Source organism: Nipponia nippon, unplaced genomic scaffold, assembly GCF_047370975.1.
Source record: "Nipponia nippon isolate SJK-2023a ecotype South Korea unplaced genomic scaffold, ASM4737097v1 scaffold_44, whole genome shotgun sequence".
Lineage (NCBI taxonomy): Eukaryota > Metazoa > Chordata > Aves > Pelecaniformes > Threskiornithidae > Nipponia > Nipponia nippon.
Genome location: NW_028262363.1, coordinates 1360853 through 1382549, shown reverse-complemented (window position 1 = coordinate 1382549; position 21697 = coordinate 1360853). Strand labels below are relative to the sequence as shown.

The 21697-nt window shown below is 57.7% G+C and overlaps 1 protein-coding gene and 1 non-coding gene across 2 annotated transcripts; one reads left to right on the top strand and one right to left on the bottom strand.

Moving 5' to 3' along the window:
* The first annotated feature begins 1837 nt into the window (after positions 1 to 1837).
* Positions 1838 to 1910, top strand: TRNAF-GAA (transfer RNA phenylalanine (anticodon GAA)). Its single transcript has one exon. It is a non-coding gene; the product is annotated as a tRNA-Phe (tRNA).
* A 2459-nt stretch (positions 1911 to 4369) lies between these two features.
* Positions 4370 to 10320, bottom strand: LOC148052823 (scavenger receptor cysteine-rich domain-containing protein SCART1-like). The gene is made up of 11 exons (XM_087778547.1): positions 10098 to 10320; positions 9643 to 9951; positions 9114 to 9419; positions 8027 to 8353; positions 7625 to 7939; positions 6955 to 7269; positions 6174 to 6311; positions 5732 to 5827; positions 5215 to 5298; positions 4873 to 5025; positions 4370 to 4626 (listed from the first exon to the last, which is right to left on the bottom strand). The coding sequence occupies exons 1-11, from the start codon at positions 10318 to 10320 to the stop codon at positions 4370 to 4372; spliced, it is 2523 nt and encodes an 840-aa protein (XP_087634673.1).
* Between the last annotated feature and the right edge of the window lie 11377 nt (positions 10321 to 21697).

Sequence of the window (21697 nt, the reverse complement as noted above, 5' to 3'; positions counted from 1 at the left end):
GACCTGGGGGTGTTGGTTGACAGCTGCCTGAACATGAGCCAGCAGGGTGCTCAGGTGGCCAAGAGGGCCAATGGCATCCTGGCTTGTATCAGGAATAGCGTGGCCAGCAGGACCAGGGAGGTGATGGTGCCCCTGTACTTGGTGCTGGTGATGCTGCACCTCGAGTACTGTGTTCAGTGTTGGGCCCCTCACTCCAAGAAGGACATCGAGGTGCTAGAGCGTGTCCAAAGAAGGGCGCCAAGTTGGTGAAGGGTCTAGAGAACAAGTCTAGTGAGGAGCAGCTGAGGGAGCTGGGGTTGTTTAGTTTGGAGAAGAGGAGGCTGAGGGGAGACCTTATTGGTCTCTACAGCTACCTGAAAGGAGGCTGTAGCGAGGTGAGGGTCGATCTCTTCTCCCAAGTAAAAAGCAATAGAACAAGAGGAAACGGCCTCAAGCTGTGCCAGGGGAAGTTTAGGTTGGATATTAGGAAAAACTTCTTCCCCGAAAGGGCTGCCAGGCACTGGAACAGCTGCCCAGGGAAGTGGTTGAGTCTCCAACCCTGGAGGTATTTAAAGGCAGGTAGACGTGGTGCTTGAGGACATGGTTTAGTGGTGGCCTTGGCAGTGCTGGGTTAATGGTTGGACTCGATGATCTTGAGGGTCTTTTCCAACCATAACAATTCTATGATTCTATAATTTTCTTCGTAGCAGCCCGTATGGGGATATGTTTGGGATTTGTGACCAAAACAGTGTTGACAACACCCCAATGATGTAGCCATTGCTGAACTGGGTTTGCACAGCATCAAGGCCTTCTCTGCTTCTCTCTCTGCCTCCCCAGCAAGTAAACTGTATTTGTGGATGAGGGAAGAGCAGGGGACGTCATTTAGCAAGGCAAAGCTTTACACTGTGTCTTGGTGTCCATGTGCAGGTTTTGGTAGCGGGGGGGCTGCAGGGGTGGTCTCTGTGAGAAGAGACCAGGGGCTGCCTCCATGCCACGCAGAGCTGCTTCCAGCCAGCTCCAAACAGGCCCATCGCTGACCAAAGCTGAGGCCATCAACGAGGATGGTGGAACCTCTGTGAAAGTGTATTTAAGAAAGGTCACAACTGCCAAAGTGGGAGAGGAGTGAGGGAAACAATAGTGGGAGAAACAGCCCTGCAGGCACCACGGTTGGTGAAGAAGGAGGTGCTTCAGGCACCACAGCAGGCTCCCTGCAGCCCATGTCAGAGAGCACGGTGGAGAAGGTAAGCCCTGCAGTCTGTGGAGGACCCAACCCTGGAGACGTAGGATATCTCCTGCAAGAATGGTGGCTTGAGGAGAGCCCATGCTGGAGCAAGTTCGTCTCAAAGGACTGTAGCCCACAAGACGGACCCCATGGGAAAAGTGTGAGAAGGAAGGAGCCACAGAGAGGAACTGTTCTGGACTGACCACAGCCTCCGTTCCCCATCCCCCTGCACTGCTCAGGGGTAGAAGAGTTGGGAACAAAGGGGTGATGTTGAGCTTGGGAAAAAAGGGTGGTGGGAGGGAGGCCTTCCATGGGGAAGGAGATAAGGTCTTCCACCAGTCCCACAATTCTTCCACCTCGAGCATTTGCAGTTGCCCATGCCTGGCCTGCCCACTTACCTTTGCCACTGTCACATTTGTACAAGGCCCCCACGCATCTTGGCACAGCCAGTGCGAGCTGGCCTCCACCAAACCTGGAGCCCCCGTGGCCTTGGAGGCAGGGAGGGGCCAGGTCCCCTCTGCCTGAGGCTGGGCACAGCTTTTCCCTGGGAACCTCCCTGAGGAGCCTCCTCCTGTGTGTCAGCCTGTGGCCTGGCACCGCTGCCACAGGGACAAGGGCTGGGGGGGGCAAGGCAGGGCTGAAGTAGCTCAGCTGGGAGAGCGTTAGACTGAAGATCTCAAGGTCCCTGCTTCAACCCCAGGCTTCAGCAATCATTTTCTCCCTTCCATGTTTGCAAAGCCCATTTGCCTTCTTCCAGCCTGCCCCAGCCCTGCTTGCTCCTTCACCTCTTGCCAGAGCACCATCGTGGCTCTGTAGCTGTAGATCTGTGGCTTAGAAGGAGCCTTCCTCCAGCACCAACAGGCCCCAGCCTCCCCCAGGTCAGGACTCTCCCTTCAGTGCTCCTCCGGGGTGGTCTCCAGCTGTCCCTCCTTCCCTGCTCCACAGGGATCGAGATCTCTCCTCTGCGGGGTCTCTGCAAAGACCCGGTCTCTCTCCTCTTTGTCATACTCAGTGGTGCACACACTGGTGCCATCCTCACACACCTCCTTTACCTGGACCCCATTTCCCAGAAAAGAGGCCACCATCCCCGCAGTCCCAGGGAGACGCACTCCCTGGAGCTGAGGCCTCAATGGCGGCATCCTCCCTCCGGAGGGAGCTCTGTCCCAGTAAGACCTCTCATGTGCCCAGGACAGCTGACAAAGCCGTGCTGGGGATCATTCAGCTGGTGCTCTCCAGCTGTCCAGCACCTCCAAAGGAGTTCGGCTTTTTTCGTGACTGAGTGCAAGTGAGAGGACTGGGAGAGGGAGAGACTCTGTCCAAGCAAGGTTACTGTCTGGCCAGCTTTGAGCATGAGCTTGAAAATGCTTGGCCACAGGGACAGAGCCTGCAGGACTCTCACTGCTCCAAAAGAGTCCTTCTAGGATGTTCCTGAGCAAGAACAGGAGAGTCACTGAGAAGGACGGGCCCTGGGGCCATGTGTGCAAAGCAGACTGGATGAGCAGCCCATCCCCTTACCTCCTCCACTCCACTACTCCAGAAGTTCACGGTGACTGCGGTCTGGTTTTCATTCTCTGAAGCCCTCTCTGCCAGGCAGGGGCTCAGTGGGGAACAAATCTATGGCACTGGGCGACACAGTTGCCCCAGCTGTAGCTGGGGACCACGAGGACACCACCCCTGCGTGTGGCCAAACCGTCGGCCTTTCAGTTAACAGCTGACCATGCTCACCCACTCTGCCACAGAGACCCTTAGCCCCAGGGAGAGGGAAGCTTGCCCTTCCCCCCACCTGCAGGGATGCTGGGGGGCAGAGGGGTGCAGGGGGAGGCCCAGTGCCTGGATGAGGGGCTGTGAGCTTTCTGCTCCTGTGTCCCCTCCACCGCATGCCCTGGGCTGCCATCAGAGCCTGGGGGCACCTCAGCCCAGGGAGGGCATTTCCCTCAGCCTCTTGCTCGGCTCCTGCTGTGCAGCTGGGGACAGATGTGACACAGAGGGCTGTAGCCCTGGGGGGCAGGGGAGGCTCAAGGGAAGGGCTTTGCTCCTCTCCATCAAAACACCCCAGGGTGGGCCAGAGCGTGGGAGCAGCGCCTGCAGCAAGAGCCTGCTTCTGCCCCATTGCCCTGCAGAGACGTGGAGGGGCAGTGCTCTGTAGTACAGCCCTGTGCCAGGATCAGGCCCCAGTGGAGAGGTAGTCCTGAATTTCCTCATCTCAGGAGGGCTCAAATGCTTTTTTCTTCACACGTGAGCAGAGAGAGCCCATTTCATGGCATTTTGGGGCCTGAACAATCTGGCCCTGCAGGCTGGGTCTGTGCTCTGGAGCAATCCAGGATCAGCACTGGGCCCCAGGTCTGGGCTTGCTCCTGCAGCTCCTGAGGACCTCCCCGAGGGCGTGACAGTGAGACCCCAACACTCTGCACTGCTGCCCCACGCTGGGCAGAGCACGACTGTAGGACATCCACAGGAGAGCAGTGTTTCCAGGGCGAGACCCCCCAAGGGGATGGGTGACACACATGGGCACTGCAAACACAGCCTCCATCCCATGGGAAACCCCCACCGGGGCAGGCTCCAGCCCTGCATCTCCACAGGGAGAGATGGGCTCAGGGCTGGGGATGGAGGGGCTGGCTTGGGACCGGGGGCTGCCAGCAGGAAAGCTCTAGGGACCGGGGCAGAGGGGTGTGTGAGCCTGGGCTCCCCCTGGGACCCCCCAGGGTCACCCCAGGGCTGGAGGAGCTCCCAGCAGGGAATGGGGCAACACTGCTGTGGGAGAGGAAAGAGCAACTGGGGAACCCCAAAGTGAAGAGATGGGCACTCATGGGACCTTGGAGAGAGACATTTTGGCTGGAAACTGTGGCTGGCAGGATGGAAATGTCTCTGTCAGCAGGAATATTCCCCAGGGACCAGGGGCTCTCACAGCCCCACAACCTGACCCCAAGACTGCTGTCCCTGAGATGTGCCCCTTCCCCACCACCATGTCTTTGTGCTGTGCTCCTCCCAATCAGCCTCAGGGAGACACCCTGACACCTGCCCACGCAAGCACCAGCTCTGGCTCAAACCCCTAAAGGCTTTTAATAAGAACAAATGTGGAGGCACGATGCAAAAACAAGGGAACAAATATAGAGGAAATGCCCAGCTGTTTCTGCTGCCCGTGGGAAAAGGGAGACGGTTCCCTGGTGCTCACGGCTCTCCCAGCTGCACAGACCTCTCCTCCCTCCTGGCTGCACCCAGCTGCATGGCAGGGACGGGCTCTCCTGGCGCGGGGCTCAGGGACTGTTGTGCACTGAGCTCCGGTGGCACAGCCTGTGTGTCCTCAGGGGGATGTGCCAGAGACACCTCTTCAGCATCGTCATAGCCTGTGCTCTCTGGGGACAGGGACCAGGCATCTCCCTCAGCTCCAGGGGCCCCAGCACGTCTCTGGGAGCACAGCTTTGCCCCTGCAAGCAGCAAGGCAGGCACTGCACGTTCACCCCATGGGGTGCCCCTCCTGCTCTGTACATCACCTTCCTCCCTTCTGCTCACCAGTCCTGAGACGTTCAGCTCCCTCTCCCACCCCTGGGCCCCCAAGGAAAATTCCTGGGCCACAATCCCTCATCCCAAAATTTTGGGCCTTTCAGTACAACGATTCATCCGGCACCAGGGATGGCAGCCCAGGATCCGGCAGCGCTCTCTTGCCCTCTCACCTCCAGGTGCATCCCTGGGTCCTGCTGCCTCCTCTGGTGCCCTGGCCATTTCCCAGTCTCCCTGCCCAGGGGCACGATCCTCCCCAGGCTCAGAAACCTCCCTGGCATCATCATAGCCATCCGCTGGGTCACCTCCGGGCAGGACAGGGACGTCTGAAAGGAGAGGGGAGCTGGTGACAGGGAGAAGATACATTTGCAGAGCAGAGGATGGGAGGATGCACAGGGACATGGGGCTCAGACACCCCCATGTCCTCCCCAACTCCGACAGAGACACTCAGTGACACCGCTGTTCTTCCCATGTCTGCAGGGAGGAGAGATCCACTCCTTCCCGCACCCTATTACCTGCTGCTGATCCCGGACCAGCCTCCTCCTTGCTGTCCCCGGGGTAGGGCTGCAGCTTGGTCAGGGACCCCTCTGAAGAGAAGCCTGGAGAGAGGCGCAGCGGCTGTTAGGGGAGTGCGCTCTGCTGACCAGGCTTGTGGTCAGTGCTGCTGGGGATGGGGCACCCACAGAGGCAGGGCTGAGTGGGGAAAGGGCTCAGGACTCACCCTGCTCCCCTGGGACAAACCCTGTCTCAAAGGGGCTCCCAGAGCTGCCCCGGGACAGCCCCTTCCCTCCCCCTCAGGTGTCCCAGAGGGGTGCAGGGACAGGCAGAGAGGGGCTGTCCCCAGCTGGGACGGGAAGAACTGGTGGGGAGGAAGCTCCTCTCTTGGGCCCAGGACCTGGCTGCTCTCCCCACAGCCCCCACAGCCTCAGCACTGCAGGGACCATGGGCCAGGGGACTGCAGGGGTCAGCCATGGGTGGGGTTGACAGGGAAGAGCCTGGCAGATGTGCCCCCCGGGAGGAACCCACACCCACCTGAGCCACTGAACCTCGCCTGCTTCTCCCACGCCGGGCTGTAACCGATCTCCTCATACACGGCCTCAGGGAAGGGCTCCCAAGCTCTCCCAGAGCCTGTGGACAGCAGCAGGGCTGGCCCAGGGACAGGCAGAGACAGGACGGGATCCCACTCTGCTCCCCCAGCTTTGGTCCTCTGGGCCAGCAGACGGCTATCGCCAGAGCGCAGTCCCGCTACGTGAGCCCAGCTCTGCCATTTCTGTCCTCAACCCATTCCTAATTCCCCCGTGTCTGGACTCTCTCTGCCCCTTGCTGCTGGTGGCCCATGGTCAGGCAGTCAAGGAGGCGGTGCATGGGAATGAAGGCAGCACACACCCTTATCCCCCCAGCTCTGCCTGTGCCACTCACTCACACCTCACAGCACCCCTGGCCTTGCCAGGAGGCACCTTTCCCCGCCACCCACCTCCGCGCCCAGCCCTGGCGCTTCGCACTTGCCCGGCCAGGAGGGCCAGGACAAGGCAGAGAAGGGCACCCAGGATGATGCAGATGATGACGGGCAATGAGACTCTCCCGCTGACGGTCAGACGGCCCCGAGTGGGATCTGCATGGCAGGAGCACAAAAAGGGCAGCACCAGGCCTGGGAGAGGTGGGGGGCTGGGACACCCCAGTCCTGACCCCCATTACACCAGGGGTAGATGACCCCAGGAGTGAGTCATGAGGAAGATCCCACCCTGATGGGGAAATGACAGCCCTCCCCAACGCCCCCGCCCCACTGCTATCCCAGTGCACTTTCTGGGAGTTTCACATCCTGGCAATGAGCCCCTTCCCTCCTGCCATGGGTCACAGCTGGCCCTGAGATGATCCAGCACCAGCGCGGAGGACAGGTTACCTGGTCGGGGGGTTGGTGCTGCTGTTGTGGGTGCAGCTGCAGAAGAGGAGAAGGAGAGCTGGGCTGAGAGGGTGGGTGTGCAGGTACCAGGGAGCTTCCTCTCTCACACGTCATGTGTGTGTGTGTGTGCATGTATCCCTGACACATCCCACCCAAATTGCCCTTCCTGCAGTTTTGCAGGTCAGGGTGGCCAGGACAGAGCCCAGGGCCCTGCTCTGGCTATTGGGCAGGATGGCACAGGCAGCCCAGGAGATGCCCCTGTAACAGCCCCTGTGGGCCCTGTCTCTGCGCTTGACTGTGCCCAGCAGGGAGCAGGAGCCGGGGGGATGCTGGTGCCCAGGGAGCTCCGAATTACCATTGCAGGTGATGTGGGTCTCGTCTCGCAGGTCATCACACGACTGTGGGTCCCAGGGAGCAGAAGGACACTGCCAGAAGGAGCTGTGTCTCTCCCCACACTCCACGCGATCCAGCCAGGTGAGGCCAGACACCCTACCATAGGGCAGGCGTGTCTCCAGCGTCCCTCCATCCCCACAGCCCAGCTCCTTGCATGCCAGCGACACCGTTTGGGGAGTCATTGAGTTGGAGCAAACGGTCCCCCATGTGCCATTGTAGAACACCTGCAGGCGCCCGGAGCAGTTGGTGCTGTTGTGCAGCCTCAGGGCCATGAAATCTGGGAGGAAAGACCCCAGAGGGGAACAGGCTGGTGTGGGGCTATGGGAGCAGAGAAGCCTCTTCACCCCCCAGGCCCTCAGCCAGGCAGAGGCACGGCCAGCAAGTCACCCTTTTGCTGGGGCAGAGAGAAGTCCCTGACGGACAGACACCCATGCCCTCCCCGCTAAGCCTTGGGGACAGCTCAGCTTACAAGGAGCCCCCAGTGGGACCGAGGGGGTTCGTGCATGGGTGTCCCCAGGACAGGCTCAGGCAGGGGCTCAGAGGCAGCCAGGGACAGCCTCGGCCGTTGCTGGATCTCCCCTCGTCCCGGCCTCCCCGGGCACTGGGCTCCCACCACAGCTCCCAGCACAGACCTGAGCAGACGACTCCTGCGTCCTCTTTGTGCCCGCAGTCGTGCTGCCCCCAGGACCCTGCCGGGCAGTCCCAGAGAGCAGCTTCGGCCCCGGAGCAGTTCACGCTCTCCAGCCATATCTGACCGGAGCCTTCCCCAAACCAAGCGGAGCCAACCGCCTCCACCGCCCCTCCGCAGCCCAGCTGGTGGCAAACGACGGCGGCATCAGACAGGTCCCAGCCGTCATCGCAGACAGTCCCCCAGCTGCCCTGGTGGTAGATCTCCACTCTGCCAGCACAGCGCCCGGGCCCGTTCACCAGCCGGACCTGCCGGCTCCCTGCAGCAGGAAGAAACCCCAGCTGCCCTCAGGGGCCGGCTGCCCACCCAGCCCAGAGCCTGGGGGGGCCTGTGCAGTGCCACTCACCCCAGCAAACGACCCCCACGTCCTCTGCAATCCCTGCTGCCAGCGCGCTCTCAGGCACGGAGGTGTTGCAGAGGGTCAGGTTGGCCTCGTGCCCTGCGCACCGGACCCCTCGCAGCCCCACGGGACCCGTCCCTCTCTGAGGCTTCGGGGGGTTGTAGGTTCTCTCTGCCTCTCCGCACCGCAGCTGCCGGCACACCACGCTGGCCTCCTGCATGTCCCACTGCTCGTCCAGGACTCGGCCCCACGTCCCGCGCTGCAAGATCTCCACTCGCCCGTCGCACCGGCTCCCTCCACCCACCAGCCGCAGGGATGTGGAGCTGCCTGGGCCTGGGGAGAGCAGCCATGCCCCAGCCCTCAGCACCACCAGACAGCCCACAAACCTGCAGCACCTCTCCAGGCTCTCCAACCCTCACAACCCCCTGCAGCTCACCCGCCTGCCCCCAGCCCTCTGCGGTCAGCTTCAGGAGCAGCTTTCCACAGGCTTGGTTCCCCAGTCCCTGAGCCTTCCTGAGCAAGACACTCTCTTGGCTCTTGGTGGGGCAGAGCCACCCAACACGTCCCTGCTGAGGCAGATGGGGCAGCTCCCGCAGGAGGGAGCAGCAGCCGGCGGTGGCCTGGGGACAGGCAGCCCCAGGACAAGCCTTGCCCCACCTCAGCGCTGCCATTGGCACTGCTGAGCCATGGGGCAGAGCACCCACGCCTCTGCCCCTCTGCATCCCTGGGCATCTGGGCCTGGGAGCCTGTGTCCCTGGCAGGGAGCAGAGCAAGGGGGCCTTCCCGATCAAACAGGACAGGACTGGGACTTGTGCTGACCAGAAGCGAGGGCAAAGCCCAGCCCTGCTCTGTAGTTCACACCCAGGCCTGCTGCTGGGGGCACCTGGGCAGCCCCCACGGGTGTGGGATTGGGCTCTGTGGGGGTCTCTGTGGGGCTGGGACAGAGCTGTGTGCAGCCAGAGGGATGGAGCTGAAGCCAGGATTTCTGAAGGGAGAAATGCAGGCCGGTGCTGCCATGGGGTCCCTCGCTTTGGGTGGCCATGTCACACCCAAGGGACAAATGGAGTTAACACAGCGCTGTCCCAGCACTCACCTGAGCAAATGACAGCAGCATCGTTCTCATGGGAGCATGGTGAGGCCCCCAGGGCGGTCACTGGGCACTGTCCCAGGTGGGCTTCAGTCCCATCACAGTGGAATGAGTCTCTCCAGACAGGTCCCGTGCCTCTCCCAAAATGCCCTCCTCTGGGAATGGACTCAGCAAACCCGCAGTCGAGGTGACGACAGAGAACGTGGGCGTCCGAGAGATCCCAGCGGGAGGCACAGAGGGTGCCCCAGGACCCCAGCACATAGACCTCCACCCTCCCCTCACACGCCGTGCTGCCGTTCACCAGCCTGAACCCTGTGTCATCAGGAACAGGGAAGAATGAGAGAGGGTGGACTTGTACTCTCGCTTAGTTGGCAGAACGCCTGCCTTTCTCCTCTTTCTGCCTGATTTTAAGGCTGCAGACAACCCCATCACCCCTTCTGTCCTCACACCCAGCACAGCATGGCACTGTCCCTGCCCTGCTCCCCTTGGCCCCAGCACACCCCCAGATATGGAACACCCCACCCCGAGTCCTTACGTGTACAGGTGACACCAGCGGCGTTCGTGCGGGTGCAGGGCTGGTCTCGGGGGGATCCCCTGGGGCAGGAGAAGAGTAAGGATTCATTCCCCACACACTGCAGCTCTCTGTCCCACATGGCACCAACACCTTCTCCAAAGTGAGCTGCCCTGGGCACAGGCAGGGCTGCACCACACTGCAACTCCCTGCAGACCACGTCGGCAGCTTTGGGACCAAAGTCTGAGTCACAGACAGGTTTCCACTGGTTCCCATCGCGGATCTCCACGCGTCCTGAGCAGGGGCTCTCCCCTCCGACCAGCCGGACAAATCCTGGAGCAAGCAAAGTCCCCAGAGAGTTCCCAGAGCCCCCTGGCAGTTACATGCCCACGTCCCACCTGGTCTGCAAGGTGGCCACAGGCACAGAGCCCCACGACCCTCCCAGCAGCTCCCAGTGGCTGCTGATGGCACAAACACACCCTGCCGCTCCTCAGACATCCGCACAGCACTTGTGGCCTTGCTTCTCTCCCAAACCCCCAGCCGTAGGCACTGCTCAGACAAACTGCCGCCATTTTGGAGATGCTGGGCTTCCTGGCAGCACTCCGAGCACTTGGGGCCCAGGGAGACTGGCCAAGGCACTGTTGGCTGCTGCAGCCTGATCTGCCCACTGAGCTCAGGGCCTGGCTGAGGAACCCTTGGCATCGCCAGAAACACACCCTTCTCTCAGGGCAGTCTCAGGCTGTTGGGGCACTGCTGTTAGATGGGCCATTTCACGGGGTACAGCTATGGCACAGCTCTAGGTACAGTCAGTGTCTGTGCCAGCCCCCCACTCTGGCACCTGCCCGGGGAGGGGGTCCTCAGCCAGGGCCAGAGTGCACTGCCAGGCATGCACATCCCCACCAACGGCCAGGCAGAGGGCAGGAGAGCGGGCAGAGGGGCAGCCCTGCGCTGACATGAGCTCCCGGTGCAAGGACAGGCACCGAGGACAGTGCAAGGGCTGGCAAAGCCCCTGTGGCACAGGGCAGCCGGGGCTGGGGTAGGCAGGAGAGGCTGGGCAGCGGGTCAGCATTGACAGCACGGGGCCATGTCCACGTGGGCTGGCTCTCGCGGGGTGACCCTGGGAGAGGAATGGGGTGCCATATTCCCCCCTGCTCCTCTGCCCAAAGCCAGCGCTTTTCCCCTCTGAGCAGCCCCTTTGCTTAGGCCGAGGGACTCATGCCTGCCAGGAGGCTCAGCCCAAAATTCCCCGGCCACTCTGCACCCTTCCCTGGAGATGTGGGTGGCCGCATGAGCAGCTCTCGGTGCCTCTGGCATGGGGGGACCTGGCCCCTGGCAATGCCAGACAGGTCCTGGCTGAATGGGAGGAGAAAGATGGGCACCAACAGACACCAAGGGGCAAGGAGGGGGTTTCACCTGAGCCCCAGGCACCAACGGAGTCTGGGCTGAGCCCCCTCAGGGACCAGGAAGGGTGTGCGCACCCAGGGTGGGCTCTCACGGGGCTTTCCTCAGGCACTGGCAGAAGCAGCAACATATGTCCCAGCTCAGCATTGCAACTGGCCACACTGGGCCCTGATCTGGTGTCTGCTCATTCCTTCCTGAGGGCACAGCCAGTTCCCTCCCTGCATCCTGGCCTCAAAGGTGGGGAAAGGGCTGACCCCTTACCTGAACACGTCACTCCAGCATCCCAACGGTGATCACAGTTGTGTTTACCCCATCCACTGTGTGTGCAGTCAGACAGGGCAGACTCGGTGCCACCACAGCCAACATCATCCATCCAAATGGGGCCAGATCCTGGCCCAAAGTGTGCATTCTTAGGAGCTCTGACAGCAGACCCACAGCCCAGCTGCTTACAAACCACTGCAGCATCGTCCATGTCCCAGTAGTCACTACACACGGTCCCCCACTGGCCCTGGTGTTTCACCTCCACTCTCCCAGCACAGCGCCTGCCGCCAGCCTCCAGCCTCACCTCCGCAGCCCCTTCAAACACCAAAACACGGGACCGGTCAGGAGAGGGCCGAGCCCCAGACTGCAGGTCTGGGAGTCGAGTCACAGCACCAGGCTGGGAGCCCTCTCCTCCCTGAGCTGTCCCTGGGGAAGTGTGGGGGTCCCTCCTCTCCCCATGGGCTGTGCAGGCTGCGGGTGCCAATTCCGGCCCTGCTGGGCCATTCACTGCCCCACAGCCCTTGGCACCTCCTCCCACTCCAACAGCCCCCTGCCCATGCCCACCCACACACCGTGCCCCCAGGCCCTGCACAGGGCACCGTCTCCTCCCCAGCCAAGCACACCCTGGAAAGCCCCATGCCCCCAGGCCCGCAGCTTCCCCTGCCCACCATCTGCCCTGCCACCACCCAAACCCACACCACCCCCAGGGCTTCCCATGTCCTCAGGGAGCACCGAGATGATCCCAAGTGTGTCCCCTCCTCATCCCAGGCATCAGCCCAGCGCCTGTGCTTGGCTGGAGCCCCCAGGAAGGAGACGCTGGTAACTGCTGCCCCTGGGCTGTGAAACGAGGGAACTGGCACTTACCCCTGCACAGCTGCACCCAGAGGAGCAGCCACAGCACCCGAGGGGACAGGACTGCCTCCATCCCCATCCTGAGCCTCCTGCCCTGCTGGCACAGCCCTGCTGAGCCCCACTCCCTGCCACGGCTCCTGGGGACTCACGGGGACAACGACGATGGGAGGGTAATATATGTCTGCAGATGCCGACCCAGCTGCAGGAGGAGCCAATCAAAGCAGCAGCAGCACCTTTTGAGACATTATCGGGAGCTATCTCCCCTCCGACACAGCCCAGCCCTCCAATGAACTTCTCCAGCGCCGTTCATGACCATATATGAAGGACATATATGTCCTGATGACGGTGTCATGGTCACTGTGGCAGGGGATCGTCATGGGAGAAGCTGAGCAGGGAGGGGAAATGAGTCCGTCACCCCTTGTACCCTGCTGTGGGGACTGGGAGGACTGAGCATCTTCTACGGTGGGCTCATCCAAGAGGCCAAGAGACAAGTGTCCAGCTCCACCATGAGACGAGGGAAGCACAGAGCTGGGACTGCACCGGGGTCTGTGTCAGGATGGGAAGGAAGCAGCCCCTGCCCCTGCTACAGACCCCACTGTGCTGGGAGCAGCAGCTGGGCAAGGGCCTTGGGCAGGGGAAGAGCTCCATCCCAGGAGGGCTGGCTCGCCCGTCCCTCCCTGCCCAGCCCCACCGTGGGTCCCTCGCAGGAGCCAGAGCTGGGCCATGGCCTTGCCCTGGCAGCAGACCTGCAGCCCAGAGGCTCAGGCAGGCCCCTGACTCTCAGCCTGTCATCGAGCGGCCGTTCTTCCCCACAGGCGGATCGGGAGCTGGAGCCTGCAGGTGCACAAACCACAGCCCACGGGGCCTCGCAGCGCTCGCCGCGCTCCCCCCGCAGCGCAGCGCCCGGGCAGGAAGTCTGTGGTTTCCTCCTGGCACCGTGCCCAGGCACATCCCTGCGGTGCCCCCGAGCCACCCCCAGCCCGACTGCTCCAGCCAGGGATGCAGGGGCTGCTCCTTTGGCCTCGCAGACACGGGGCCGGGCAGCTCCCGGCCCCCGGCATGCCCCGCTGATGCACACGGCCACTCTGCACTGAGCCCCATGGCCAAGCCGTGCCATCGGTGACAGGACTTCAGACCCTCCTCCTGCCACAGCTGTGTGCTTCTGAGTTATAGTGACGGTGACCTCACACCCTCCTACAGCCACCACTGGGTGCTCAGCAGTTACAGTGACAGTGACCTCACACCCTCCTACAGCCACCACTGGGTGCTCAGCAGTTATAGGGACGGTGACCTCACACCCTCCTGCTGCCATCGCTGTCTGCTCAAGAGTTACACTGTCACACGGGTGTGGGTGCTGTGCACAGGCTTCTGCTGATGATGGTTCTTCCAAAAAGCCATGTTTGGGTGGGGTCCAAATACTATTTTGATGACATCAGAAGCACCCACACAAGCCCTATGCCTGCTCTTGGCCTATAGCTGATCCAATACTGGTGAAATCACAAGCTCGTACACAAGCCATGTGCATGCTACCTGGCCTATCCGTCCCTCAGCCACAGGTGATGTCATAACATCTAAACCTGCCACATGCCTGCTTCTGGCCTATCAGGTATTCGGACACCAGTGACCAAACACCTACACAAACACCTACACAAGCCATTGTTCTGCTCCTAACCTATCAGCTCCTCAGGCACCAGTGACACCACAGCAACCTACACCACCTGTGGCCCTGCTCCTGGCCTATCAGCTACCAGGGCAGCAGTGACTTCACAAGCACTTACACAACCCAGGGGCCTCTTCCTGGCCCATCAGCTCATCGGTCACAAATGACCTTGCAAACACCTACACAAGACAGGTGCCTATTCCTGGCCTACCAGCTTCTCAGGCACCTGTGACCTCAAAATATCCAGCGCAAGACATGTTTCTCTGGGCCTACCAGCTACTCAGGCACCACTGACATCACAAAGACATTCTCAAGCCATGTGCCAGATCCTGGCCTACTGTCTGCTCAGGCACCACTGACCTCACCAGCACTTACACAATCCATAGGCCTGCTCCTGGCCTCCTAGCTCCTCAGGCAGGAGTCACCTCAGAAGCACAGACACAAGCCATGGGCCTGCTCCTGGCCTAGCAGCTACTCAGACAGCAGAGCCCTCACAACCAGCTGCACGTGCCCTGAGTCAGCCTCTGGCCTATTGTCGGAGAGTGGCCTCACAAGTACGTATCTGCCCATTTCCATGTACTTGGAGGTACTCAGGCAGGAGTGACGTCACAAGCACATACCAACCTATTTGCTATGTACTCCTCTGGTGATATATTTTATATATATGGTGATATATATTATATATAATATATATCATTATATATTATAGATATCATAATATAATATAATATAATATAATATAATATAATATAATATAATATAATATAATATAATATAATATAATATAATATAATATAATATAATAATTATTATATTTTAAGAATTATAATACTTATATTACAATCATATTAATTGTATAGTTATAATAATTATTATTTTATAATAATTTTGATAATAAATATGATAATTATACTAATCCATATAATATAATATAATATAATATAATATAATATAATATAATATAATATAATATAATATAATATAATATAATATAATATAATATAATATAATATAATATAATATAATATAATATAATATAATATAATATAATATAATGTAATAGAATAGAATAGAATAGAATAGAATGTAATATACTAATTGGTATAGTATTATATTATAATATAATTTAAAAATACATTTTATAATATATTATTATATAATTCTGTATTATATACATTGTGGTATACATAATATCACATATTATGACATTTTATACATATTATATATATAATATAGATATATGTGTTGATATCTATTCAATATCGTGTGGCAAATGAGTCTGTTATTCCTTGGAGGTGGCTGTAGCCCCTGGGCACGTTCCAGCTTGTCCACACCCCACCACCTCTCAGGCACCCTTCTGCCCTGCTGAAGCCCCCCCACCCCAGACCTCTCAGGGCTCACTCCAGTAGCTCTTCTTAAAAAAGGTTTTATACATTTCATCCCTATGTTTTAATAGCTACCTATATTTACTTGCTATAGCTCTATAAATATTTACAAAGATATATAAATCTATACATAAATACATATATAGGGGTACATCTATTTAAAAATATTGTACCTATTTATATATATGTGTACGATTATTTATAAATATATATATTACATAAATGTATCTTTATATCTGAGCACTTCCTGGACAAAAGGTGGTGGGCAGCCAATCACAGGGCTGCCCGAGAACATGCGGGTATGAAGGCATCATGAAATGGCTGTCAGCCAATCACAATGCAGGATGAAAAGACATGGGGAATGAGGCTGGCAGAAGTGGCGGCCTCCCTGTAGGAAATGACAGGGGCCTTCCTTTGGGACGTGCCCCTGGGGACAGCGGGACGGGTGGCCGGTCCTGCCAGCCAATCACAGGGGCTGCTGAGAACACACGGGTGTGACGGTGTCGAGAGGTGGCCATTAGCCAATCACAGAGCAGTATGAGCTTTAACAAAAGGGCAGCTCACTGCCATGGAATGGCGGCACCCTGTCCCAAAATGGCGACCAACCCAAAATGGCGGCCCCTGTGGATGCAGGGGAAGGGCCTTCCGGGTCTCCCGTATCTCTGGGCCAACCAGCAGGGGTGGCCGGTCCTGCCAGCCAATCCCAGCGGAGCACATGGCCGGTAGAGGAGAGCCACTTCCGGGGCACAGGGCCCCTGCAGGTGCTGGGAGGGGGCGGGGCTTCCAGCGGAAGCTGGTGGGCGGGGCCCCGGTCCCGTCATGTCTCCCGCAGCAGCGGTGCCCGTGCTCTGGCGTGTTCCAGGGCAGGGATCCCAACAGGCACCGGGAAGGCACGTGGGGAGGTGAAAATGCTTCTTGGGAGCCGTGGGCAGAGAAGGGCTCACTGTGGGGTCAGAGCTCCCGGCTTTGTGCCGGACGTAAGACCTTTCCCCGCCTCCCAGGGCTTCAAGGCTGCACCACCTTCCTCAGCAAAATAATTACAGAAACACCTCCAACAACAACAACAAAACCCTTAAACTCCAAAACACCCTAGGAAAAGAGGATGAGGGGAGAGAGGCAAGGGTTAAAGGAATAAAACCCTCAGAGTTCCTGCATCTGGTCAATGTGACGGATACACTTGGCTCCGAGCCGCACTTTGGTTCAGGCTGACGCAGGAGCAACAGCCCTCACGTCCTTGGGGTGAACGTGTGAGCTGGAAAGCCCCTGGCTGACGTACAAGGCAGTGAAGGTGTCTGGAACAAGATTTCAAAAGGTGGTTTTGAAAGCCAAAAGTACAAGATGCCAGAGCTAAAATGAAGACATCTTGTCTATACTGCTGACTAGCAGCCAGCTACTTCACCCTAGAAATATTACCATCAGGATGGGCCCAATGTGAGCTCTCCCTGACTGGCAGCTGGACGGCAGGCGAGGTGACTCTCCCCTCGAGCAGGGACGCCTCTCAGGGTTTGAGATCCCTTACCTGAGACTGAGAGATCCTTCCTTACCCAAGGCAGAGAGATCCCTCACCTGCGACAACACCCTCGGTAAGTGACTGCGAGCATGCTGAATTAATACTATGAAACAGTACTTAATCCATGTAGCTCCTCAGATATTATAAACATGGTATGGAGAATTCCATTAGACATGAACCGTTGATCAAGTCTGAGACTAATTAATAAGGTGAACCTTGCCATCAAATTTATTGAACCTTAGTAAACCACTGTTAAACCTTTGTTAAATTCCATCTAACTTATTGAACGTTTTCAAATTATTCTTTTACCTCAGTAAAACCTATTGCTGCTTCTCCCTTTTAAGTGGGGTGCATTCTGCTCTTCTGCGACACCATGGAAGGCTAAGGTCCTTCTTTTCCGCTCTCTCCTAGTAGGACACCTGTGAGGAAGAACCTTTTCCTTCTTTGTTCGTTGCTTAAAGAAATGGAGAAGGAAGTTCAGAGAGGTGAAACATGGAGGTGTGCGCTTCTGGGTGTGTTACTAATCCCTAAATGGGCTCTGTGCCTTCTGAAAGGTGAGAAGGGCCTTCTTCTAGAGGGCAATGTCGCTGCTGCGTGCAGAACCCCTTCTGACTGCCCAGGTGAGATGCTCCACAGGCGTGCTGCTTTCCTGCTGTGTATTTGAAGGCACAGGCCAGAAAGCCAAGAATGAAAATCATAGCAGCCAGAGGAACTGGCAATGAGCGTTTCCAAGGCGAGTGAGATAAATCGCCCTGGGACGGTGGGAGCTGTTCCTGGAGTCACACAGAGAAATGTCCGGGCTCTGTGAGGTGCCCACGTCTGAGCTGTCCTCATGCACTCCTCCTGTACACAGGGGTGTTCAGAGATACAAGTCCTTCCCTTGCCCAGGCACAGGCAGTGCATTGCAGCAGTCGTAGTGTCTCTGGCCTCCTGTTGCCACTCCCAGAGGCTGGCAGGCACCTCAGCCTTGCGGTGTATCGCCCTGCTCTGCACTCCTCTGAGATGCTCCAAGGCATGAGGAATGGACACGGGGATCTCAGTTCTGGGAACCACATCTCAGTGCTGCATGCGGGTGGTTTCCCAGGGGATGTTACTCTCAAGGGGAAGTGACTTGGAGACACCATGTGTCCCACAGACACTCATGGGATCCCCAGGAGCAGCTGATGGCATTTGTGCACCCACAGCAAAGGGTTTCTCTTCCCATCTCTCCCCTGCACACACATGGTGTCCTGCTCTTCTCCCAGGACATCCCATCTCTCCACAGAGCCTTTCCTCAACGTGGGCACATCTGTGCTGGCCTGGCCGGCCATTTCTGCGCCCCCTTCCCATGCTCTCCACAGCCCCTGAGCTGGTGGGGCTGCTCTGCAGAGCAAGTGGGCTGTGGGACCTGGGGTCACAGGGTGACTCCCCAGGGCTGTGCTGGTCAGGCTGGGAGGCAGAGCCAGCTCAGGGACATCACTGCCACTGCCTGCCTCCCACAGAAGCTCTTCTGTGGCCACGGAGGGTGCTCAGAGCTACCCTGCCTTATTGCCAACACCATGAGATGCGTTTGGGTGCTGCACTGGATGCAGTCTACAAAAGTCCACTGACGGTAAAATGAATCACTCACCAGGCTCCTTTCCCTGTGCCTGCTGCTCCCCCTGGGCTTGCAGAGCCCTCGCTTGGCGGTTCACACCCAGATTTAGCACTTTATCTCTGGGTCCCTCCACCTTGCGCAGGCCTGTGCTAAGTGGGCTCCACTCACTGCTGACCTCCTGGCACACGCTGTCCCTGCAGATCCCCTGTGCTCTGCTGGCAGCTCCTGATCCCTTCCAGGAAAGCACTCATCTGCCATCAGCCCTAGCACATGCTGTAGAGCCCCAGGCAGGTTAATTGGAGACCCTTCCCCATCTGTGTGGGTGCTGTCCCCCAACCAGTAACACCTGAGACATTGCTCAGTCCCTGGAAGACCATACTGGGACCCATCCCACTGAGCCCAGGGAGAAACAAGCAAAGCAACAGTCCTCTGGAGACTCTGTTCCTTGGGCATGTTCTTGAGAACGACTTTGGACAAAGACCTCAGCCTTCGGGCACTGCCCTGAGGAGATCCCCTTTCCTGATGGAAATGGTGCTAGAGAGGCCAGCTCTGTCACCGATCTGCTGTGCAGGGACTCTGGACACAGGAACTGCCTCTGCAGCTCCAGAGAAGGTCTTGGAGGAAAAATCTCAGACAAAAAACATCTCTGCAGGGTCCTTCTTAATGTTGAAATGCACAGAGGGTGCGGAAATTCATTTGTGCTCTCTCTGGGTCAAACCAGACAGGTAGAGAATTAATTTGAAATGGTATGAGTAATGAAAATTCCTTGTGGACAACATTATCAGAAGTGAAAAAAACAAAAAACAAAAAACAAAAAAAAAAACCCAGTAACATAAACAACTAAAAAACATAAAAGACAGGTTGGGTCTGTAATGAGTTATGTTACGAGTGATATGTAGAAGAAGATGGGCAGTATATTGCTTCTAAAATACCATCTAGTCATCGGTTTCCACACTGCATCCTTGAGCTCCCGGTTCCTCATGCTGTAGATGAGGGGGTTCACTGCTGGAGGCACCACTGAGTACAGAACTGCCAGCACCAGGTCCTGGGGTGGGGAGGAGATGGAGGAGGGCTTCAGGTAGGCAAACATGGCGGTGCTGATAAACAGGGAGACCCCAGCCAGGTGAGGGAGGCACGTGGAAAAGGCTTTGTGCCGTCCCTGCTCAGAGGGGATCCCTTAATGGAAATGTTCAGTATCTGCACTCCTGACTCCTAAGCCTGTGGGCTGCAGAAGAGAGGCTTAGCATGTCTTGATGACAATTTTCTCTGTGTCTTTTATTTTCCACCATCACATTTGGAGAGTACTATATGTAGGGGTAGAAATCCTCATTTTTATGACTGAAAGTGTGGAGTCTTGAGACAAGACAGGCCAAAGGGCTCAGCTCCTGTGGCTCAGGGCAGAGTCAGGGGAGCTGCAGTGTCCATCAGTCTTGTTCCCAGCTGCCCTCTGCTTTCACTTCTGCTACCTCGAGGATGACTGCACGCACGTTACTCTTGAAGAAAAGAAAAGCAACTGGACTCTGATGAAAGCACAGCTGGGAAGTGAAAGCACCGACCCTGGCAAGCGCCTTTCCTCCCAGGTAGCCCCTGCCTTGATGTCCTTCTTGAAGAGTGCCCTGTGAAATGTCCCTGGGGTGATGTGGAGCTGTGAGCAGCCCTCACCCATGCAGCACCCTCTCGACAGCAGAGTGACCCTGCCCTGCCCCACGGGGGGTTGCTCCTTCCACGCAGAGCTGCTCCCCGCAGTGCCATGGGGAGCTCTCTGGGCAGGCTGAGTGCTGACCCTGGCAGGGGGCAGAGTCCCTGCCCCAGCACACAGCCCCCTGGGGTGGGGGACCCTGCTCGGAAGGACAGCCCTGGGCACCACCAGCTGCACACCGTGGCTTCACAGCGATGCAAAATTGCCTAAGAAGAGCCCCCTCCTTACAGATGCCACAAGCTGTGGGCTGTGCCAGCTTGAGGAGATGCCTCCAGGAACTACAGCTGCATCGCTCTGCACCCAGAGACTGACCGTGTCCAGGGCTGCAAAGATTTCTCCTCTTTTGAGCTCTCAGTCCTCCTCCCAGTCCTGACCGCCTTTAAGCTCTCAGTCTGCCTTGCTCATCTCCCTGAGAGACCCTGGGAGGGCCCTTCGCCCTGCTGCACTTTGCAGAGGAGCTGCTCCTGGGCAGAGCTGTCTCTCTGCAGCACAGCGTAGTTGCCAGGAGCTCCTTCCATCCCAGCAGCCTGGACCAGCTCAGCAGCAGAGGACCAGCCCAAGGCATTTTAATGTCCCCTCTGGTGGGTTTGGTGCCGAGTCCATGAACCTCAGACCCTGAGAGAAAGTTGATGAAACCTCTCAAGAAGTCAAAGTCAGGTGCAACCTCCAACGTCCCTTGGAGCTTTAATGGCTCCCACTGAGGGACATCACTGACAAAGCAACCCTGGGGGCTGGTTAGAGCAGACAACTGGAGGCAGGGATGAAGGGTAGGCAAGGGCTTTGTAAAGGTGGCTCTGGTGCTGAGTAAACCTGGATGTGTTTTATCAGGCCAAAGGGCCAAGGCCTGGCCCCAGCCCCTGGGAAGGGAGATCCCGTCCCACACACATGGCTCGGGGCAGTGTTTTGTGGGGACGTGCAATGCCAAGTGCAGGACTAGGGTACGAGACCTCCCAGGCTCTTGGGTGGAGACAAGGAGGCCATGAGGCCCTAGTGCTGTAAGCAGGAGGTGTCTCCTGGCAGGCCTTGGTGACACAGACAACAGCCACACCCAACAGGAGAAAGACCTCAGCTCTGTTGGGGGCTTTCAGCATTGTCAGCTCCCTTGACCATCTCCACCACAGGCTGTCCTATGGTGTCCTAGGCCTGCACCTGCTTCCTTGAAGGCTGTGGACATCCACTGTGGACTTTATTCCCTCCTGTCCCTACGAGCAGTTATGGGATCATGCACAGGGTGTTTATAACCCTTTAGACCGATCCGTCTCCAGGCACCGGCCAGTCAGTCCAGCTGGGAACAGCCCCAGAGCTCTTTATTTTGGAGTTAGAGATGGATCTCGGCAGCTGAGAAGCCACCCAGCCCCTTTGCTAACAGCCACTGCTACAGCTGCTGCTCCCGGCACCTTCCCCTCTGCTGCGGTACCAGCATCTAGCGCTAGGGAGGAAGAAAGAAAAGTGCATGATCGTCTGACCAGGGAGAAGGCAGAGAAATGCTGCAGGCGTAGCTCAGGCCACCTGTGATGGGATCTGCTTGTGCTGAAGCCTCAAGGTGCCTGTGAAGTGGGAGAGACCCCTTGTGCCCAAGCCCATGAGAAGGTCCCAGGTGCAGCTGATCAGCCTGGGGCTGAGTCAGCTTGGGCCAAGACCTTGAGTGTCCCATACAGGTGTCCCCCCTCGGGGCAAGGTGTCTTGGCCCAGGACTCTGCAAGGGAAGGACATGCTCTCTGGTTTGAAAGGGGAG